We start from the raw sequence: 22,198 nt of genomic DNA, 5'->3' as shown, positions 1-22,198 counted from the left end.
TTATTTATCTACTTTCGTTTTTACTCTTTTTTTTTTGTGCAATTGTGTAAACTTTGCTTATATGAATCAAGAGTACTAAGTCACTGCTGCATAAAACAACTTAATATTATGACCTAATTCTTCGGGAAGTAAGTAATTCAATATAAATAACGGGAGAAAATTCCTGTTCTTTTTAGTTTTGATGGAGAAAGTTCATAGAAAAATAAATCACTCCCCAATTCAGCCGGTGGCCACCATCTAAATAGCAAAACTAAAACAATCGTACAACGTTACAAATACAGTATAGCAATGTAAGGTGGCGAAGCGGAGGAAAGAAGAAACTTGATTATGACAATGATGATGGTGTTAAGATGAAGGAGGTTGAAAATAAAGACAATACGTTAATGATAAGGTAGAAGAAGAGATCGAGGAATGAGGGAAGTAAGAGCAGTAATGGAGGTTAGGATGAAGAAGAAAAGGGAAGAGGAAAAGGAAAGAATAAAGAATAAGTACTAGAAGAAGTGTTACAGTGAAGGTACCTCCCCACCAAAAATGTAGGAAGGAGAGATCTGAATAAGACAATGAGACGTGTGACAAAAAAAGAAAATGAGGAAAATCCTTGACGTCCAAGGCTGCTCTCTCCTCCTCTTTCTCTCGGTCCTTGTCCCTCTCTGCCTCTCTCTCGGAATAGGAAGAATATGAAGCGGGAAAAAGTAGAAGTCTCAGGATTACGTCGAATATTTCCGGAAGATGTGTTGTGGAATTTAGTCGTGAGCAGTGGAACGATAGGAAGAAAGGTGCAGTGCGTTGAAGTGAAGGAAGAGACAGTGTAGAGGAGAAAAGCGGAAAAATGACAGGAAAAGTAATGTATTTGAGTCCGTTCCTAAATACCACACACACACACACACACACACACACACACACACACACACACACACACACACACACACACACACACACACACACACATACACACACACACCTAATCGTCCCTTTGGCATACTCGAGTGTCACTTGGCATGTTGAATTCTACGTCGGGATCATCTCATAAATGGCTATTCAGAGAAGTGCCGTCCTTGAGCAAGCACATGTTGAGGTGTGTGCAAGGCCTCACTCTAAATCGGATTCTATGACCCTAAAACTCCCACTAAAGATAAGAAGACTCATTGCATCACACACACACACACACACACACACACACACACACACACACACACACACACACACACACACACACACACACACACTGGCTTCACAAGCCAGAGGACCGGGGTTCGATTCCCCGGCCGGGTGGAGATATTTGGGTGTGTCTCCTTTCACGTGTAGCCCCTGTTCACCTAGCAGTGAGTAGGTACGGGATGTAAATCGAGGAGTTGTGACCTTGTTGTCCCGGTGTGTGGTGTGTGCCTGGTCTCAGGCCTATCCGAAGATCGGAAATAATGAGCTCTGAGCTCGTTCCGTAGGGTAACGTCTGGCTGTCTCGTCAGAGACTGCAGCGGATCAAACAGTGAAACACCCACCCACACACACACACACACACACACACACAGCTGTGGTTGCTACGAAGTTGTGAATGTCCGGTCAGCTGTCATGTTCATTAAAATAGTTAGATAAATTAAGGTCGTTGAGACAAAATCATCTTGTGTCATCATCTAGTTGTTCTTATTTAACTTCTGTATTATATCTAAATGCATTTACATAAGTGCGGCAAGGTCGTGATGCTATCATCCGATACTGTTTTGTTTTTACATGTGTTGATAAGATGTTACTTCTACCTCCGTTACACATTGCTTCCTTATAAATCGTTACATACAAAGGTCGGTAGCTGTCCTTCGGAAGTTGTATTCGCATTTTCGTAGACACTTATCTACTCAGTCTTATAAAATTTCATGTACTTTATATTGATTCTTTACTTTTTTGTGCTATATATTTAGTTCAGTTTGTTTCTGTTATTTCTTTTACAAAGCTATTTATCATTGTATTGCTACAATATGTTACATTTTTGTTCTCAAGATTTAACTTGGTTTGTCTTTCTGGAAAGAAAAATTTTTTATAACAGATATGCATATGCTTTCAGCATACTATTTATGTTCTTCCCGATTTTGATGTAGGTGGGAGCCAGAAATAATATCAGCTTACTGATACTGAAGTTCGAATCTAGCTATGACACTTCCGGATCGTATATTTAATGCAAGAATTACCAGTATTCTCATGCAGACATTTATCCCTTTCTCTGGTAAACTCTGCAAGTTCCTGCCTGCTTCTATATTTCCATGCAACGATTCCGATGAATTGAACTTTTTCAAGAGAGAGCTTTCAAGACACTTAACCTTTAATTTTTGGAGTGTCAACCTATTTTAAAACTAGAGGTATTTGGTGAGCACTTAGCAAATCTCTGAGTCATTGTGCTTTCAACTACACTACTAATTATATTTTTTCTTTGATATTCGTTGCTGTCAAAATAAGTTCTCAAATATTGTTGTTCACATACTCAGTTTCAGTTCCCCGTGTACAGGGACTTCCAATGCCTCGGTTCTTGTGAGTTGCAGTGTCGTTGAATATTACGATGTTCTGGTCTTAAATTCTATAAAAAAACCCTTTGATGTCACTGTTTTTCAGGACGTTCCTTGGCGTATGTTTGTAACCATTACAAAACTACTAAAATGTTTGTTTATTGTTTACAGCGGGACGTCTCGACAGGATCGTATTTAGCATATTTCGAGGTTTGATCATATTTCAGGATCTTATCCACTTATTTCTTCCCAAAACATGATAAACAACAGCAACTACAGCAGCAGCAGTACCAGCACCAGCACCACCACCACCACCACCAACAACAACAACAACAACAAAAACAACAACAACACTTTGTGCTATTATTACGTGCACCGCACCCGCCTACACCAATGCAGTGTGTGTGTATGTGTGTGTGTGTGTGTGTGTGTGTGTGTGTGTGTGTGTGTGTGTCGGCAGCTACAGCAGCAGCAGCAGCAACAGCAGATTAAGAATCGAAGCTTATAACATTCGTATAAATCTTGAGGTTTATGAATTGTTGAGGAAGCGTTTCAGTAAAGCCACCAGGCTGGCAGAGCGCTGTTCACCGCTGTCACATGCGTGGCGTATGTCATCCGCCTGAACGACTCGATATCATTTGACCTGGAAAGTCAAGGAAATGTATCTACCTATCATTATTTCTTTACTATTACTATTGATCACTTTTACTGGGCAAAATATTAAGAATAACAGACTTTTTTTGATGAATATAAATTACCTTACACATTATAATGATAGTAATAATAATAATAATAATAATAATAATAATAATAATATTATTATTATTATTATTATTATTATTATTATTATTATTATTATTATTATTATTGTTCTTTTTATGATTATCATAATTGTCATTATTATTATATTATCATCATTATTATTGTTTTTTTATCGTTATTATTGTTGTTGTTGAAGTTATTGTTATTTACTACCTCATCGCCGCATTCACTTCTCGATCACACATTTTCCTCCTGCTTGTAGAGAGAGCGTCGATGAACCTCACCTAACTCAACACTGTCGTCTCCGTATTTTGCACCAATAATTTTACTACGTACATCTCTCTCTCTCTCTCTCTCTCTCTCTCTCTCTCTCTCTCTCTCTCTCGTACACAAAAGGCCACACGCGATCCTCAAGGTCATACAAGTGTCCCCATGAACGTGAGCGCGCACGCAACACACACACACACACACACACACACACATTCAATCGAGTCTCATGAACTACTCCACTGTTTTGTTGCCTGACTTGCTTGTTTGCTAATCATGCACCACACTTATTCTGTTTTGTTTTGTTGTGTTTTTTCTAGAACGCTGTTCATTGTTAAGATCCTTCACACACAAACAGCTACACATCGTCAGGTATCATAGTTCCTCTTACAGAAGGTGACTGTGATAAGTTATTCTATTTGATCAAAAGTAAGATATTTTCGATAGTAAAGACGAAATTTTTCCATTCCTGTGTTCTGTGATCAAGTAACTTGTGCATTCAAATCATCGGCAATAATAACCCACCTACACTCTTACACTTTTGACTGAGAAGCGTCACACTGTCTTTACATCTCACAAAGCGCTGTTCTCTTACAGGTCACCGCCAATTATCACGGACGAGCATCACCACATGTATGCTTTTCTCCCAGTGATGGTCCGGGGTGTAAGTTTACAGTTAGCAAGGAAAAAAAGGCTTTCCATCCGCTTTCTCTCTCTCTCTCTCTCTCTCTCTCTCTCTCTCTCTCTGATTCATACTGTTACATTGAAAATGCGTATATAAATGGATGCCTATATAAATATTAATCAATGGTTTCTTTTGCTTTTTTCTCAAATATCACTGCTCACTATTAATATTGCAGCTGCTACTGTTGCTACTTTTACTATTACTGTTACTACTGCTGCTGCTGCTACTACTACTACTACTTATACTACTAATACTACTACTGCTACTGCTACTACTACTACTACTACTACTACTACTACTACTACTACTACTACTAGTAGTAGTAGTAGTACTACTACTACTACTAATGGTTCTCCTCCTCCTTCTCCTCCTCCTCCTCCTCCTCCTTCTCCTCCTCCTCCTCCTCCTACTACTACTACTACTACTACTACTACTACTACTACTACTACTACTACTACTACTACTACTACTACTACTACTACTACTACTACTACTACTACTACTACTACTTCAGTTCCTGCCGCTGCTACTAACACTATAGTATTCATGATAGATTTTGCATTGATCGCAAGATTGTGTTGTCTTCAGTAAGTGGGGTCTCGTTATACCGCTGTCACTGGTAAACAGTACTTTCTTTAAGACAAAGGTAATGACGGTCACAGCAATATGATACACTGACAGAAAAATAGTTGGGAAATAATAAAATTGTCCTTCGCATTTCTCAGACATTCCTTCGCCTTTTGAGCCAGATGTGTTGATGTTTATGCATGTCATTTGCGCTGCATTGTTACTGCCGGATGGGTAATGGTGGGCAGCAGGAGTACGTATTTGTTTATTCAGTGTTCCGTGCTCATTTACGAGTGTCCCAAGGCTATATGTGGTTCCTCAAGGCAATATAAAAAGAGCACCCACTGCCGCCCCAGATACAGAGCAGTTGTGAGTGCCATGGTGTGCGTGGCGGTGACAAGTCTGGTATCGCCACATCATAATTGCCAACACAGCTAGTCATGTGTAGTTCCGCTGGAAGTGTAAGCAGAGAGGCTGTTTAGTTAATTCATAAGATGCGTGTCGTTTGGCAAGAAAAAAGAAGGTATGCAGGGGTAATGAAAACTAGCGATCCATCTCTCATACACTCTTCAAGTGTGCCTACAGGCGCTATAGGCCTTACCGTAAAAAAAAATAAATAAATAAAAAGTGAGGCTGCCACTGAATCTTAAATAAATAGGCATTTTCGATTTATGTGATAAGATTTGTTTGTGCACGCTGTTTGAGTGACACTATTGTGCTGCGTATGCCATGATTGCTGCCGTATTTGTTTAAGGCTTTTTTTTTTATTTTGGCATATAACTGAATTATTTAAGCTTTATGGGTGACCACGCCCCCACAAGTGATGTGTAAAGGTAGTCAGTCCTTCCAAATACAATGCTGATTCACCCTTCCAATGACTCTACCATTCCCTTCATGAAAACCTTTTTTCTATAGGATGGACGAAGGTTTGACCAATAGAGACACATTTTCATTAATCAATATGTTTGTTACCTCGATGACAAACCTTCACCTGCCTGACACATTCTCATCACAGAATGATACCCCGCTGGACACTGGAGGTACCCCAACCACTCAAACGATGCCCTTGAAGGCTGCACGTTCCTGCTCGTGCTGCTGGCCCAGAGTTGGCGCTTTCTACAGACAGGTTAGTGTCGCTTTCGGATGCTGTCAAAGATGAAGAGTGTTATGAAATCTCATTAGTTCTTACTGTGATACTATTTCAGGGCATCATGTCCATCGTGACTTGTCTGGCAGCGCTTGCAATCGGCATGATACACGCCTACCCTGCCGTGGCCCTGGCGCGCTGGGAGGAAGCGGATATCAAGTTCTCAACTGTCCAGACCACGTGGTTCGGTGAGTTTTCCCCTTGTTGTTTGGATACCTGGGCCGCCCACATTAAAGTCTCATTTGGTTTGGAACTTATTAGTATTTCTTAAGAAAAAAAAAAGGATAGATTTTATCTAGAGTTCAATCAGTCTTTCAACAACAAGGGATGCAATTAATATTTTCAGTAAATTTATTACGTAGAATTGTATCATATCAGAAAAAATGCATTTGATACCATCTACGCAATGAAGTGTAGTCCTGGTGGGTGTCAACATACCACTCATTACTCTTAAGAGGACATGAATGAGGAAGTGTGAGTCCCTGTAGTTTCGAGATACCTTCGCACATGAATGGTCGGATAGTCCAGGATTATTATGTTTAAAGAGATCGTCACACGGTTGGCAAGCATGACAGAGGTCTTTATAGCAAGAGCCAATCATGAATGCGTTGCTATGTAGGTATTTTGGCACCTTGCTGGTGGCGTTTCCTTGTATCTTATTCTTGTTTATTTTATTAATTTGACTTTCTTTCACGCGATTGGTCAGCAAAGTACGCCATGGGATTCACGTGCATATACGAATTGCTGTTTGAACTGAAAAAAAAAAAAAAAAAGCGATAGCCATGACAGAGCAAAGTGCACGACCATTTTTTGTGATTCGAGCCTTTCTCATGTTGAATCTCAAGAAGGGTGATCAGATCTTCAGACAAGATATAGATATGCTGTTATGTTAGATTGGTACATTTCATGTCAACTCTGTCTTCGCTCTTATTTTTCATCTAAGATCGGTACTGGCCAAGGCCAACAAAATGGAAGAAAAAAAACCAAGTCAGTTGCCATAAGAAAAGCCAAATGAACTATCCAAATTTGAAAAGAAAAGTCTTGAACCCTACCTCTTGAAAGAGTTCAAGTCATAGGTACATGTGACTTTCTTCTCAGCTGATTTGGTTACACTGACCGTTCAAAACATTCAAGGCGTTCAAAACTCACAATATTGGCATATTTTAGCTCTCCTCAGCCGTCACATGTCATATCTAGATGTTCTAAGTAATGTCTGCCCGAGACATGTCTTGGCACAATACATCCCAAAAGAAAAGAAAATTCCCACGTATGCACCAGCTGCAGTTAAAGTTCCCTTTTTTATTGATTTTTTCTTTTTTTTTTTTTAGAGAAGTAGGGAGTGGTAGACAATTGTGTTGTAGCTTTATTTGATTAACGACAACAATCATTTGCCCCTATTATCTATTATCAGGTAATTCCCATCTCAGCAGGGGGAAATTGTTTGCCGTGACCGAAAATAACAAAGAGGAAAGAAAGATACACGGTTCACATCAGCTTCTGGACTGCTTTGTTTGATTGAAATATTATAACACTGAATGTAGGAGAGAGAGAGAGAGAGAGAGAGAGAGAGAGAGAGAGAGAGAGAGAGAGAGAGAGAGAGAGACGTTGAAGCGTACCTATTGTTATAAAACGCACTCCATCAATACATACCTACCAAATTATATGCTTTCACCAACACGCAAGTCTCACCTACCCGTCCATTCTGCCGCTAGTACAAACCTCCTCACGGAACGAAGGGTATGACAGCTTATATGGAAAATCTATATTGTGAATCATAGAGGATATCTGGAATGTGACCGTGGATAAAGAGCTCACGCATAAACTTAGAGGCATAGATAGGTTGTGGAGTGGTGTGTTGGGGGGAGAGGCGGTGGGAGCGCATTATGAGAGAAGTATAGTATGTAGTGTGGGCGAGGTGGGAGGATAAGAAAGAAGGGAGTTGGCAACGCGTGGTGTAGTGAGCATGTGAGCGTGGGACCTATACTAGATTTGGCCGGTACATCTCTCTCTCTCTCTCTCTCTCTCTCTCTCTCTCTCTGTCTGTCTGTGTGTGTGTGTGTGTGTGTGTGTGTGTGTGTGTGCACATGTCCAAGAAAGCAACTAATAAAATGTTTTACGCAGCACTGAATCGTAGTAGAGCACTGCATAGTCTTTTAGTTAAGAAATAAGCGCACAAACAGCAAATGTAAGTCATTGCCAGAGAGAGAGAGAGAATTAACACAAGCATTCTATTTCTACGCATTCTGTGATACACTCTCATTCCATCCGGTTTCTTTGCTCACTTCATCACGCAGTTTCCACATTATAATTATTTACTACGATCAGGGTGACAGGAAACAAAATGAACACTGTGATAAGAAAGTGATGTCATTTCTTGCGATATGGTGGTGCTGATTTCTTGTCTGAGAATATTCAAAGTAGGAGCATTTATAAATAGCTTGTCATTTCACGCGCTGCTGTGGCAAGATGTCTGACTGAAAGCAAATGTTAATGTTTATCGAGATAGCTCCATGTCTCGCTTATACCGCGTTCTCTTACCATATCTTTATATTTGGAGGATAACATTGATTATTTCAGCATCAATCAAGTGAATGTCGCAAATTATCAATGTATATTTCTAAGGTATAATAAACATTTCGATGCGGTTTGTTCACTTAAGCTCGTCCTAATTAGTATCTCATTTCACTTTGTCGAATCAATAAAAAAAAATGTGAGTTGTAAATATTGCTGAGTTTTAACCAAAGAAGGCTCGAAGTAATTAGCTGGTGAGACGGTAGCACATATGGCATGAGTAAGCGAGAGGGAACCTAATTGCTCGGGAAGGCTTTGCTTGTTTATCTTGATCTTTTATCCCTCGAAAATTCAGCACTGACAAAAAATTTGCCTCAAAACATGTGACGCTGTCCTTGATGGGACGTAAATCAGCTGCTAAAATCGTTAAGCGTGCACTACATCGACCAAATCTGAAAAAAAATGTATAGCCGTGCCAGAAATTTAGCGTTGCCCTGCACCTTGGCTGACACTGACTACTAGGTAAAGCCTTGGAACACTCTATCTTGGATGGTTGTGACTTATTCTAGAACGGACCTTGAAACGTGGAAGCTACGTAGTTGCTAGGCTACCGAAATCTGTCACTTTGTAGCAGATTTCTGTTCATGCGTCTTGCAGTTAACCTTTGGAGTAATACAACTGGCAGAAAATATCAGAGCTGCGCAGCTGCTCCTATTATATTGGTGGTGTTGACCATGTTGCTTTACGCTATTGCCTCATTCGCCCCACCCACCGCCCCTCTCTCTCTCTCTCTCTCTCTCTCTCTCTCTCAACTCAGAAATATTGTTATGCGAATAAGACTTAGGCATGAGATCCCAAAAATGCTATGCCACATAAAAGATAATGTTGACATAATAACATACATAGGAGAGAGAGAGAGAGAGAGAGAGAGAGAGAGAAAGAGAGAGAGATGTGCGCCACAGTTGTGCTTCATCGGTTGGCATCTCAGTAGAAAGGGAAGGAGAGGTGGGGTGTATTCACGCAACACATGTGTACTAAGGCTACGAAACTCGCAGTATATTCTGTAAATAGCTCCTTCATTTTATGTGGTATAGATTTTATCACTCCTATTAGTAGGAATTAATATGTAATATGAATATGAAATTAATCTATTCATATATTATATTTTATATATATATATATATATATATATATATATATATATATATATATATATATATATATATATATATATATAGTACAGGAGAGAGAAGACCCACAAAATGACGGTTATCTTCATTATATCCACTTCACAACGTACTGTCATACTACTCAACTATGGCCGGTTGACCCTCAAATCTGCAAGGAAACTACAAAGACTTCACCTCCAACAGGCCAAGTCTCTCTGTGACTTGGAGTTTTTGTTAAGATTGCCTTTTTGTACCTGAAGATGGGATATGTACTTTCCCGAAACGTTGTTAAGTGGATATAATGAAGATAACCGTCCTTTTGTGGGTCTTCTCTCTCCTGTACCGTGTACGCTATAGACGCCCTGTTTTTCAAGTCATATATATATATATATATATATATATATATATATATATATATATATATATATATATATATATATATATATATATATATATATATATATATATATATATATATGTATATATATGAATAGATTAATTTCATATTCATATTACATATTAACTCCTACTAATAGGAGTGATAAAATTTATACCACATAAAATGACGGAGCTATTTATAGAATATACTGCGATATATATATATATATATATATATATATATATATATATATATATATATATATATATATATATATATATATATATATATATATATATGTTTATATGTTTCACTTGAGCTTCTTTTCCTCTTCTGCTATTCTGAATTCTTGGACCATCATATTTGATATATGATCCCTCTTTCCAAAGTGTCTTCTCAATACCTCTCATACTTTATGTTTCTCTCTATTTCAATGCATTTCAAAAGAAACTCCCCTTGCTTGTTCATCTCTATTGTGTGTTTATTTACTCTCTGAAGTTCAGGTGTCTGGCTGTGTATGTGTGTGTGTTTTTTTTTTTGTGTGTGTGTGTGAGTAGTTTATTTCTGAAGCAAGACTAAATTGGATATATTTGTCATGAATATCAATAAATCGTGATGGTACATGGATAGTTGATGTTGAAACCACTGACAGTGAAAGGAATTATGTATACTTTCCAAATTTATGTTTCATAAAGACCACTTAAGAGTGCAAAAGATGACTCTCCTGGCCCATGGGTAACTTTTAGCTTTTTTTTTTTTTTCGGGACGTGCCTATTTGTCTCTTGTAGTTGTCGGATTTCCCCCCCCCTCCTCCCCCCACCGGTTTTGGACAATGAACGGATGTTAACTTTGACGCTGGATTTTCATGATTATTATTGATATTTTCTTTAAAGAAATTTCATCTTTACAAGGCAGCAGCGGTGAAAATTCCTTAAACAATTCCTTGGTGTCTGGATGAGGTGTGTATGCAGCACCGGGCAACCCAGCACACAATAACTATGTACAAATGAGATAAGCACCAATGCAAATTTATGCATTGACAATGCAATGTAGGTGAGAGTGGAGTCAAGATCTAGACATGTTGGGTGGGGTGATGCTGTGAGTTGTGGTGATGGCTATCGCTGTGGATATTGTACTAACATAGGAAGAGCGTGTGTAGTAATTTAGCGCCTCGATGTGTGTATAATACTGAAGGAGTGTGTTGCGTGTTGCAGCGTCCACGCCGATGGTAGTGTCGGTGGTGATGAGCGTGGTGGCCGGGCTGATAGTGGAGCGCCTCGGGGTTCGCCTGTGTCTAGCCATCGGCACGCCCGCCATTTGCATCACCTGGGTCATGATCGCTCTGTCCACTGACTTCAGGATGCTCCTCATCGCTCGAGTCTTTCAGGGCTTCGTAGGTGAGCGTACATTGCTCCCTCCTCGCCTCTTAGAGCCAGTGTTTTTAACGGCATTGCAAATAAGCATAAAAATATAACAAATTTGAGTAAAATAAGGTAAAAAGATCAAATTTTCAGTTATGTCATTAGTTCTGCTATAAGAGAAGGTATGAACGTTTCAGTCGTATATCTGTGTTAGAATCTTGATGTTTTTGAAATGGCATAAACATGGAAGAAGTCAGAGCAAGTGATATCAGTGGTGTGGTGTGGTGTGGTGTGCAGTGCCTCACAGTGCCTCCCTGTTACAGCCTCGGTGTACATGGTGGTGATCACGGTGTACCCTGTAGAGGTGAGTCAAGTGCGATGGCGAGGCATCATGATGGGCGTTGCGGAGGCTATGGTGATGCTGGGCGCCTTCGTGACCTACTTGGGAGGTCTTATACTTCTCCCCAGCCCTCTTGCCTTCTCTTTCGTCGCCATCCTCGTCCCCCAGCTCATGTTATTCTTCTTCCTGCGTGAGTCCCCGCTGTGGCTGGCGAGGCGTGATCGTGAGGACGACATTGTGGACTCACTCATGTGCCTTCGAGGTCGCGGAGTCGACATTAATCCAGAGCTTGAACACATCAAGTCCACCGTGTACACAGAGAGGATACACAAACCCACAGCTGCAGAACAGCTGCTTCTACTCAGGAAACCTCTGTACTTGAAACCACTCACTCTTTGCATCCTGATCTTACTCTTCAAAGAGCTCACAGGACAATACGCGGCCCTCACTTACACCGTCAAGATGTTCCGGATGGCGGGTTCCAGTCTCGATCCTTATTGGTGTGCAGTGGTAATGGGCGCGGCGCGTTTCTTGCCCTGCTTCCTTTCCTGGATGTTGATAGAAAGACTTCCACGCCGGCTCCTGTTGTCCACTTGCATGACAGTGGCAGGCGTATCCCTTGCCGTTCTTGGGATCTTCCTGTGGGTGTGGTCAGGTTCAAGCAATGGTCTCGGGCCACACATGGGATGGGTGCCAATCGTATGCCTTTCAATATTCACTCTGGCTTATGGAATCGGCGTCGGCCCCATCTCGTGGACAATGGTGGCAGAGCTGCTCCCCTCCCAAGTGCGGAACGTTGGCGCGGGCATCATCAACTCTTGCTTCAGCCTCTTCCTGTTCTTGGTGGGACTCACCTTTCCCTTCAGCGTGGAGGCGGTGGGAATGGGCGGAGTATTCATCGCATACGCATTGTGCTCGCTGTGTGGAGTAATCTTCGTGCTCACTTGTCTGCCGGAGACCAGAGGCAGATCATTCACTGAAATACAAACTAACTTTGACTCCTCAAAAGAGCCTTCTAATGTTATATAGTTATATAAGTTTCCCTTCCCCCTCTCAATCAATGTTAAGGAAACAAATTTTGAATAAACATGACAAAGTTACTTGAATAATATGTGTATTATGTATGAATCTTCTTTTTTTGTGATTTATCTGTATTTGTCTTGTGGTGAATCTGGCTTACAAACATTTGTGCGCCACTCGCTATGTTCAACAGGTTGATGAATCAAGAAATCAGAACAATCTTCATGTTCAGATACACCAAGTGAATGCTGGCTGATGTTGTTGGGTTATGGTCAGCAGCAAATCTCGTGTTGGATATGAGTCTGGAACTCATTGATACTAAGAATGTGTCGTCTGTCTTATTTCTTTTTTGTTTATCTATCTATCTTTTTTTTTTATTTACGATAATATCTCTACTATAAAACAATATCCATAAAAAAAAGCACGAGGTATTAAACATTCCGATTCGATCAAGAGTTATCAACAAAATGCTATAATACAAAAGACAAGAGAAAGAGAGAGGCAATACGGGACCAATATGGAGATGAGTTCCTATGACATGACCTTCTTTCCCTGAACTCCTTACGTATATATGCTTTCCGTGGCAATCCCTAACTGAGTATTGCGGCGTGTGGCGGGTGTTTTTGCCATGTCTTGGTCGGGAAGAAGGGATGATAGTCACTGAATGACTGTGACTTAGTAGCTAAAGTCCACTTGTTCTTTGAGTCTTTGGTTTCACTCACCTCTGTTCATTGGTGTTGTGTAGTCCAGTGACCGAAGTTACCATGGGGCAGGATCCATACGTAAGTGGCTTGTACTATTTCGTAATAAAACCAATGAGTGTGAAGGTGGTGGGAGGGCACTGTGTACAGGATATTTATCAGTTGATTAATTAAGCTCGTTCATTAGTTAATCAATACATTCATTCATTCATCTATTTGTTAATTTGATAGGAAGCATCAAAATCTGATTGACACAATGATAGCTGATAGCAGGTAAAAAAAAAAAAAAAAGTCAAGAGATTTTTATTGAAAATATTTGTTTACTTTTTTGCAGAGGCTAAAAGATAACCTCTAGTGTACTCACAAAAATATTGACACGCTAATACTTTCACAAAAGCAGCTTTCTTTCTTAGATTAAACTACATTTTTACAGTGCTCGATAAATGCTCTTTTGGAACACACACAAAATATCATAGTTCATTGTTACTTTATTTGATTATCTAGCTGGCCATTATAGATAATTCCATGTGATAAATCTTACACTATACCGAGTTGGTGATAACACATGCACTCAACGGTCACTATGTAGTATGTAATTACGAGTTTCACGATATATAATAGACACCCCATTTGTAGGTTATTAATATCCTGTCGTGATGCACCACTTAAATTGGCTGATAAACATTGAAGTCATCCAAGGACATAAAAAGATAGAAAACATTATCTCACTATGTTTATCGCTGTAGGCGCTTTCGGCTGCAAATGTTTTCGTATGTATAATGAGTTTTCATTGTAAAATAAAAGGAGTAGTACACGCCATGATACAAGTGCTGGATGTGTGTCTGATTTCTCACGGGAAGTGTTTGAGTAATGAAGTGCAAATATTACTTGATGGCAGTTACTTGGAACCTCGAGTGTGTTGCTGTGGCAGTCGACGCTAAGTAACTATCTCTCTCTCTCTCTCTCTCTCTCTCTCTCTCTCTCTCTCTCTCTCTCTCTGCAGTGTATTCAATAAATGATAAAGGAATAATGATAATAAATTAATAAGGTTACTTTGGTAAAAAAAATTAGTTCACTTAAATCATTCACTCTGTTCTGATGACTTACACAGTGGCCAAAATGGCGCCTCACTGATAGCTGCCTTTCCCTGGTGGGCAGATCGTTATCAGTTTGTTGTGTGTCAGATTGTAGTGATCGTGAAGAGGAAAGCGGCGCAACTGACGGTCATGTGAATAAATTCTCTCCTATTTTTTTTTTAGGTTTTCCTGGTTTTATGCAAGCAGTCCTGGTAGATTCAGACTGGCAAAGGCATTGTCGTAATTGTCACAAACAACTCGTAGGATGCATACCGTTATCTCTATATCTCAAATTGTTAATCCGTGGCCCTCAAAGACAAAGACAATGATGAGGAGTCAGTGGTCTGTATATAAACTTACATGTCTCCTGCCACGGAGCCTGTGTGTGTGTGTGTGTGTGTGTGTGTGTGTGTGTAATGTGTGTGTGTCGTGGAAACTCTTTCTGGTGTAATCAGTTATGGTGGGAGAAGATGTTTATTGAGTTTGATGGTGGAGTTATTTGCCAATTATTTGTATTGAGAGAGAGAGAGAGAGAGAGAGAGAGAGAGAGAGAGAGAGAGAGAGAGAGAGAGAGAGAGAGAGAGAGAGAGAGATGATCCTTCAACATGAAAAACCAGGAAAAATGATAAGAGTCGATGGTTAATAAACCTTGAGTGCGCGGTAACCCACTTCGCCAAGATAAAGCTGGCAAGATAGCGTTATCGATAGGTAGAATTTTCTCCTATCGAAAGATAACCCGACTGTCCTATCTGATAAATGTGCATGCCTATGGTATTCAGGAAGCTTTAGTGAGGCTGCAGATGTGTGGAAAGGTGCCCACGGAGTAAAAGGTCTTCAGCAAGACACAAATGGAAGCAGCGCGCTGTTTTTCGTTCCTCACAAGTACATGGAAGTGTTGTTTGTTGCCACAGAGGGACACAGTCTCACAAGGTACGAAGGAAGCCAAAATGTACTAATGCGGAGCTATACGTATTTACATCCAGTAAGGCTCACTTGCTTCAAACCGAGCCTGGCGTGTCTGGTGCTAATTTCGCTGGCAATCTAGTTTCTTTGAAATATTCAATATAAAAGTGGCAATTTGCAAAGAGAATTGTGTGGAAAAAAACGGGTCGATATGCAGGTCAAAGAATAACAAAGTGTGCAGGTGAATATCCTACGTATTTCCAGATCAGCAATTGATGGTTGATTATTGATGATTGTTCAAAAACTACGCAGTTTTCGACTAGACAAGTTATCTTGACTAATGACAGACAATTACTGTTCATTGCCTACAACTTTGATAGCTATCTGATGTTCAGGAGCCGACATCATACTCTCGAAACCATTTTGGTTTTGTCGTGTTGCGTATACATAGATATTAATTTTGTATATTTATTGAGCACATAAAAGAAAACATTCCTTTAAAACTTCCTCTGAAAGTAATACCTTATCACGAAAATATATATTGAGCTCTAAAAACAACATGCATTATTGTTCAGCTTCTTTGAAATTAGTATTCTTCACATGAAAGTGAAAGTATGGCGGTAATGAATATTAGTAACCATTCAGTCCTTGAAGAGCGTCGGCATTTGAACAGATAGGAACTATATAGATGAAGTCGTGATGTTGCCACCGGGCACGTGATTGTGATAGGCCAAAGGTTGCGATGCTCGGTACATGGCAGACTTTGCAATCTCACTTATGGACTCCTAGTTACTGCTTGTTGTCGCTACACTATGAAGGACGAAACAGCTTTGTAGAATGTTCTTGGTGTCCGACGTGGCAATGATATGAAGTACCTGGCTGGAGTACATTATGACCAATGGCAGATGTAAAATGCCTGGTATTACTGAAGTTATTGAAGTTTATTGTATATGTTGAATTGAAAATTGGAGTGATCTGATCCTTGGAAGGACAGTGCTGCTGTATTAATGGTTCAGTCTTTCTTTGTTCTTACACATCAACACATAAATATTCGAGGTCTTCATTACAGTTCTTTTTAGATGAAGTCCACTGAGATTAATATGAGTACTCATGGTTCTAGTTCCCATCAGTAGTGCAGAATCCTTTAGTAGATTACTTATTTTAACAGTAGAATTATAGAAACACCATATAATAAAACATCAACTTCCACTGAATCTTATTGAAAGTAGTCGAGGTAAGAGAATTAATTATTCCGTGTTGCAAACAGTTCACTTTATCATCAGCACGGGACGGTGAGCGGAGCCTCAAAGGTAGTATGGAAGACACTGATGGGGAAGGGAAAAGATACCATGAGATAAGAGTTTGTAAAGTGCAAACACCTTATAATTGAAACGGTATGTAAGTATTAAAATGCAGGCAACAATCTCGACAGTACAGTGGGAAAGCGACTCAGTCGAACAGCTAATTCACTCAAACACACATGTCAAATTACAGAGTTTGGTACTATGACTTGAATTTAGACATTACTTTATTGTCGTCTCCATTATTTCTGACGAATTATGTATGTTATTCGCATTATTTCCAGATTTATTAGTTTGTCTTTACACAACCAGCTGCAAGAGGCAATTGAAGAAAAGAGTGAGACCGTCGAGTGGGCGTCATGGACAACCTAGACCAACATAGGGCGCTCCTTCTGGGTCTGGTGGAGGTGATTAAACCCGTGACACCCCTGGACGGAGACGCCCGAACAAGGGTGTTTGCCATGTGCCACACTGCCTCTACAGAGGGTCGCGTAGAGGACACGAGTTGGCTGGGTCGACTGGAGCGGGGACTAATGGGTGTGGAGGTCATCATAGACCAGAAAAATCTACTCGTGACCAGCAACGAGGTCTTGGTTAGTGAAACTGGCTTTTCGTTTTTCCTGAGACTGATTTGTGGCGTGTTGATATCATACTGAAGCAAACTGTGATGTGTTGCGTCTCCTTGTTCATCTCACTTGATGCTGTAGGTCAGTCGATTCAATCTGGAGGATGGATGCGCCATCGTGGCAAGTGCGGAGAGCTGAGGGCCATCTGGTATTGGTTGGCCTCTGCCAAGTGAAGAGAGTGCGACTCGCTGTGGTGCTCGACATGATGTCAGGAGAGGATTCTCAGCAACTGCAGGATGAAGTGAGTCAAAGGTGAGTTAAGCATGTTCCTTAATTATTTATTATTCATTTATTTATTTTTATTTATTTATTTTTTTTTTACGAATTGGGGCACTTGCTAGCCTGGGATTATAGTTTCTCCCTGCGCAATTCTCACTCTCATATTTTTTATTCGCTATTTGGCTCTGATGTTAAGCTAGATCGCCTTTTGCCACATCCCGCCCTGCTCGTCTCATATTTTACGTTATGGCATTTTCTTTCATCGGTGTTGATTTATATTTTCTTCCCACTTCATATAATTATTCCCTGTAATGAATATATATTGTACTCTTTTCTTATCTGTACAATTTGCATCGACTTCATGGATATATTGATACTTATAAATGCCGTCCATAATTGACCATAGGACTTGACATGAATTTATCCTAAATGGAGGTACTAATTCAATTATTTTCTTGTACATTTATCCTCAGTTTGACTAAAGTCTGGAAGGTGCTTGCTGACGAGATTATTTTTGAGGTTGATAACTTTGCAGTGAAAGAAACCACAGTCCTGTTAAATTGTTAAACATTAATTTCTTTCGTTAGTTCTCTCGTTCTCTCTCACCTTTAGTTAATTCTCCATATTCACGTTTACTTGCGAAGAATTCTTCTTGACTTTTCTTTGTCTTTTCGTGGATTTTCATGGCGACGACAGTTGGATGACTCTGTTCTACATATCTAGGTATTTAGATGTTCACTTCACTCTCTAGCTACTGCATTCTTCCTCAGGTTGTCTCAGCTCGGATCACTTTGCTCCCGACCCTCGGCGCCTCAAAGCACAATACATTCTGGGCTGATATCCAAATTCTTACCCTTCACTGCTGCATCAGATGCTCAGCGCGGACCAGGCACTAACAGCACACAGCATGTCAACAGAACAGGTGTACATAATTCGGCCTCACTCTTGCGCCCTGACACACCGTCCGCACGTGTGGTAGTCCAGCCTGTTTCCCGTCCACCTCCCATCTCCGTCAAACCTGTCCTTCCCAGGGCACCTACTCCTGTAGTTCCACTGCGCAGGAGACCCCCATTGGTCAGAATGCCCACCACTTCTAAGCTTATGACCACCCCGCTGTGTTTGGTATCTCGTTCACCGTTCTCACTCGTATCTACTAGACCAACGTCCATTTTGAACATATCTACCCCATCTGCTGTTGCTAATGCATCTGCATCTTCTCCAGTGGTTTCTACCCCACGACCAACATCCGTAGCCAAGGTATTCACTCCGCAGCTTTCCACCCAGACAGTGTCCACTCCAATAGTGTCCGCCCTGCCTCTGTCCACTGTGACAGTGTCCACCCAGCCCGTTTCCACAGTGACAATGTCTAACCGAACAATGACCACCTCGAAGGTGTCCACCCGACCATTGCCACTCCCTAAAACATTCACCCAGTTGGCATCCATTCCATCTGTATCCAGCTCAAAGGCGGCTAAAAGACCCGTGTTCACTTCAAAATATTCCATCCGACCCCTGACGATCCCTAAGATCTTTACCCCTTTGGCGTCAATTGCGGCGGAGTCTCACACGCCGGTGTCCACGTCAGCGGTGTCCTCTGCAGTATTTTCGTCCTCACCAACAGTGGCTACAACAGCGTCCACCTCGGCGACATCCACTTCCTTAGCGGCCACGTCTAGGGTAACCATCACGTTGGTGTCCACAACAGTGGTAGCTTCTAAGCCAGTCAATGTGTGTGTATCTCTGCCATCTGTTTCCAATATTATCTCCTCATCTGTTCAAAATCGTCGGCCATCAATAGCATCCTCAGCCAGCCAAGATGAGGAATCTAATGATAATGAGAAAGCTGACCTGCATCTTGGAGCATTGAAAATGGAAGAGTCTGAGTACTTATACATACCTGACAAGGAACTTCCACAGGAGCAAGGTTCTTCCAAAAGTCTGGAGCAAGAGTTAACTAGTTTATTGGAGAATGAGCGCCAATATCTGGACACTCTTCAGAGAGTTATAGAAGCAAGGGAAACATTAACATCTGAACTGCAAGATCTCCTCAGGGGATATGACATCTTGTTCAACTTTCATGATGACATGTACCAAAACCTGTGTCAGGAGTTTCCATCCAGCTCTGGGATAGCATGGGTGTTTCTCTCCCATAAGGAGGAGCTTGACCAGTATCGGTATTGTATCATGAATGCTCCGAAGGTTGCATCCCAGTTGGAGCAACAGACAGAGGAGATTCTGAAGCAACATCCTACACTAGAGCTAGACATCAAATCTTCATGGAAGAGGATACATTTTTACTTCATGACTTTTGAGAAAATAGCAAAAATTGTCCCTGTCGATGAACAGGATTTGGTACAGAAAGTAGTGGATCTGCTTCGAGAAATATATCGGCAGGGAGACTCTGGGATTCTGATTGACGCTGTTAACGGGGCACCGTTCAGCCTGCACACACTAGGCACACTGGTCCTTCATAACCTCTTTACCATCAAAGACCCTTCTGGCATGCTAGGTAACAAAACAAAATATAATGTGTTACTCTTCGAGGAGATGATAGTGATAGTTTTACCTAAAAAAGAAAAATATCAGTATAAAGATCATTTTCCCCTCAGGCAATTAAATCTCATTGCTCAATCGGACAGTGACAAGGAAACGTTTATACTGGAGTTAGTGCAGGGAGGCAACAAGAAAAACAGGAAATACACTTTCCGGCCCCGCCAACCGGAAGCCAAAGCTGCCTGGGTAACAGAGATCAGTCGCCTTCACTTGAAGTATGAAAATGAAGTCGAGCGTCTCCGCAAACTTCGCTCTGGATATCATTGACATCTACCACAAATACAGTGTAGACTGAAAAAAAAAAAAAGTCCTGTAAAGCATCGATAAGAGTTTTGCTTATGTTATCAGTAAGGATCTGTAAAGAACTGAAATCTTCTCTGGTCACGACAAGTCACGTGTCAATGAAGACAGCATCATATCACTACGATGCGACTCGCATCCAATGATCATTCTCTTGCCTCGTGCTATTTCTCCATATTCATATTATCTTATGATCTTTTATCAGGCTTCAAGTAACTACCTTCACACCCTCTAATGTTTTTGTTCTTGTATCTTACCTTTCAGTACTTTTTACTATATTACCACTATTTTTCACTATCTGCATTTCTTGTGCTATGTAATTTACTGCGATGGACTATTCTCACTCCTCCTAGACTCTCAAGTAGTCTCTTTCTTTCTCTGTCACACTCTTTATCCCCTCTTAATCGCCTCCATCATCACAATCTGTGTCATTATTTCTACAACAATGCAGGTGAATTTCTTGTCCCCATCATTATCTACTCTTATCTGTCCTTTTTTGTTCGTTTCTTTCTCTCAAATACGCTAATTTTATAATGCACTCAGTAGTCTTTCAGTTTCATGTATGATCTTATACTGACTGTTCTTATCTCAGTGTCTGTGAATGTGTCTAAAGTTGCACAGGTTTTGAATCGAGCGTTACATTGTGTCGCAATATTTATTTTCTGTATATTCAAACTATTACTTGAAAATATCAAAACTATGTGTCCTGAATTGGGTCTGATAAATGTTTATCTTAAGATCAAATATAAGCTCAATAATATTTTTCTTAGACGATAATCATACTTTTCATTATGTATTTACATGAATTTTCTTAGTATACATTTCAAATGTTTTTCTTTTATGATTGATATGTCAGAAATTAACTTATCGTGTTCTGTCATTATTGTGTCGCGTAAAACTGAGTCCATATTACGAATTCCTTTGCAATCCCTCCCATAAGGTGTGTCTTCAAAAACCACACTGACAATCGAGTTATTATGTTTGGTTTTCTATTAGCGATGCAAAATTTTTGTTAAAATATTTGTAAGATCATGAGAACATCCTTGTAAATTTCAGTAATTGAAACTAGAGTCTATTTAAAAGAACTGAAAGATGGTTGAGAATCACAATGGTGTCTGTGTCTCATTAATCATGCAGCCTTCTTTACTGTACTAATTCCATACGATGGATAAACACACACACACACACACACACACACACACACACACACACACACACACACACACACACACACACACACACACACACACATACACACATATGTTATGCTTTATTGTCTTTTTTTCACTTCGATGTCTCACGGGAAGACACGTAAAGAGGCGATTTTTAAGTATCACATTTGATATTATGGCTGATATTAGATTTTTTTTTTATCTACAAAGGAAATGAGCGTGAGGGGCATATAAAAATTTGACCTTTTTGTACTCTCCTTTCAATGTCTGTTTTGTTTTTGGGTGTTTTTGATGCTTGATTTTACTGAAAACTATTTTTCCTTCACTGGATATGCGATTTATTGATTATCATTCAAAAAGGTAAATATGTTATTGTATTATGATAAAGATTTTCATTAGAAATCTTTTAGTTTTATTTTCGAGCTTAATCTACTAAATTTTGATGCATAATTACATTTTCTTTATCTGATAAGTCTAACGACTGCAACAGAAGCAACAACAACAGCAACAACAATCACCATTGTTTCCTACTCATATTCTTTCCAAGAAATCTCCCTTTAATCATTATTTCCTTAATCAGATGTCACTGACCGCTATCAGAAAATCTACTATTATCGTTTGAACTATTTTACTTCCTTGTGAAAATA

General features: G+C 40.1%; 1 protein-coding gene across 10 annotated transcripts in view; it reads left to right on the top strand.

Moving 5' to 3' along the window:
* The window catches only part of LOC123505536 (facilitated trehalose transporter Tret1-like), a 34,141-nt gene extending 12,188 nt beyond the window's left edge, over positions 1 to 21,953 (top strand). For 4 of the 10 annotated variants that reach the window (XM_045256967.1, XM_045256966.1, XM_045256968.1 and 1 more), the window contains 4 exons: positions 5,789 to 5,899; positions 5,979 to 6,108; positions 11,194 to 11,376; positions 11,664 to 12,786. In XM_045256967.1, coding sequence (XP_045112902.1) covers positions 5,789 to 5,899; positions 5,979 to 6,108; positions 11,194 to 11,376; positions 11,664 to 12,709 — 1,470 coding nt within the window. In that variant the 3' untranslated portion in view covers positions 12,710 to 12,786. Of the gene's footprint in view, positions 1 to 5,788; positions 5,900 to 5,977; positions 6,109 to 11,193; positions 11,377 to 11,663; positions 12,787 to 15,097; positions 15,408 to 15,427; positions 15,622 to 16,965; positions 17,275 to 17,388; positions 17,560 to 18,296 lie in introns of those variants that run through there. The other 6 variants (XM_045256962.1, XM_045256964.1, XM_045256959.1 and 3 more) reach the window with 6 other exon arrangements.
* The last annotated feature ends 245 nt before the right edge of the window (positions 21,954 to 22,198 follow it).

The sequence above is a fragment of the Portunus trituberculatus genome, chromosome 18 (assembly GCF_017591435.1).
Source record: "Portunus trituberculatus isolate SZX2019 chromosome 18, ASM1759143v1, whole genome shotgun sequence".
NCBI lineage: Eukaryota > Metazoa > Arthropoda > Malacostraca > Decapoda > Portunidae > Portunus > Portunus trituberculatus.
The sequence above is the reverse complement of the archived record's forward strand: the minus strand, read 5'-3'. Positions and strand labels throughout refer to the sequence as shown.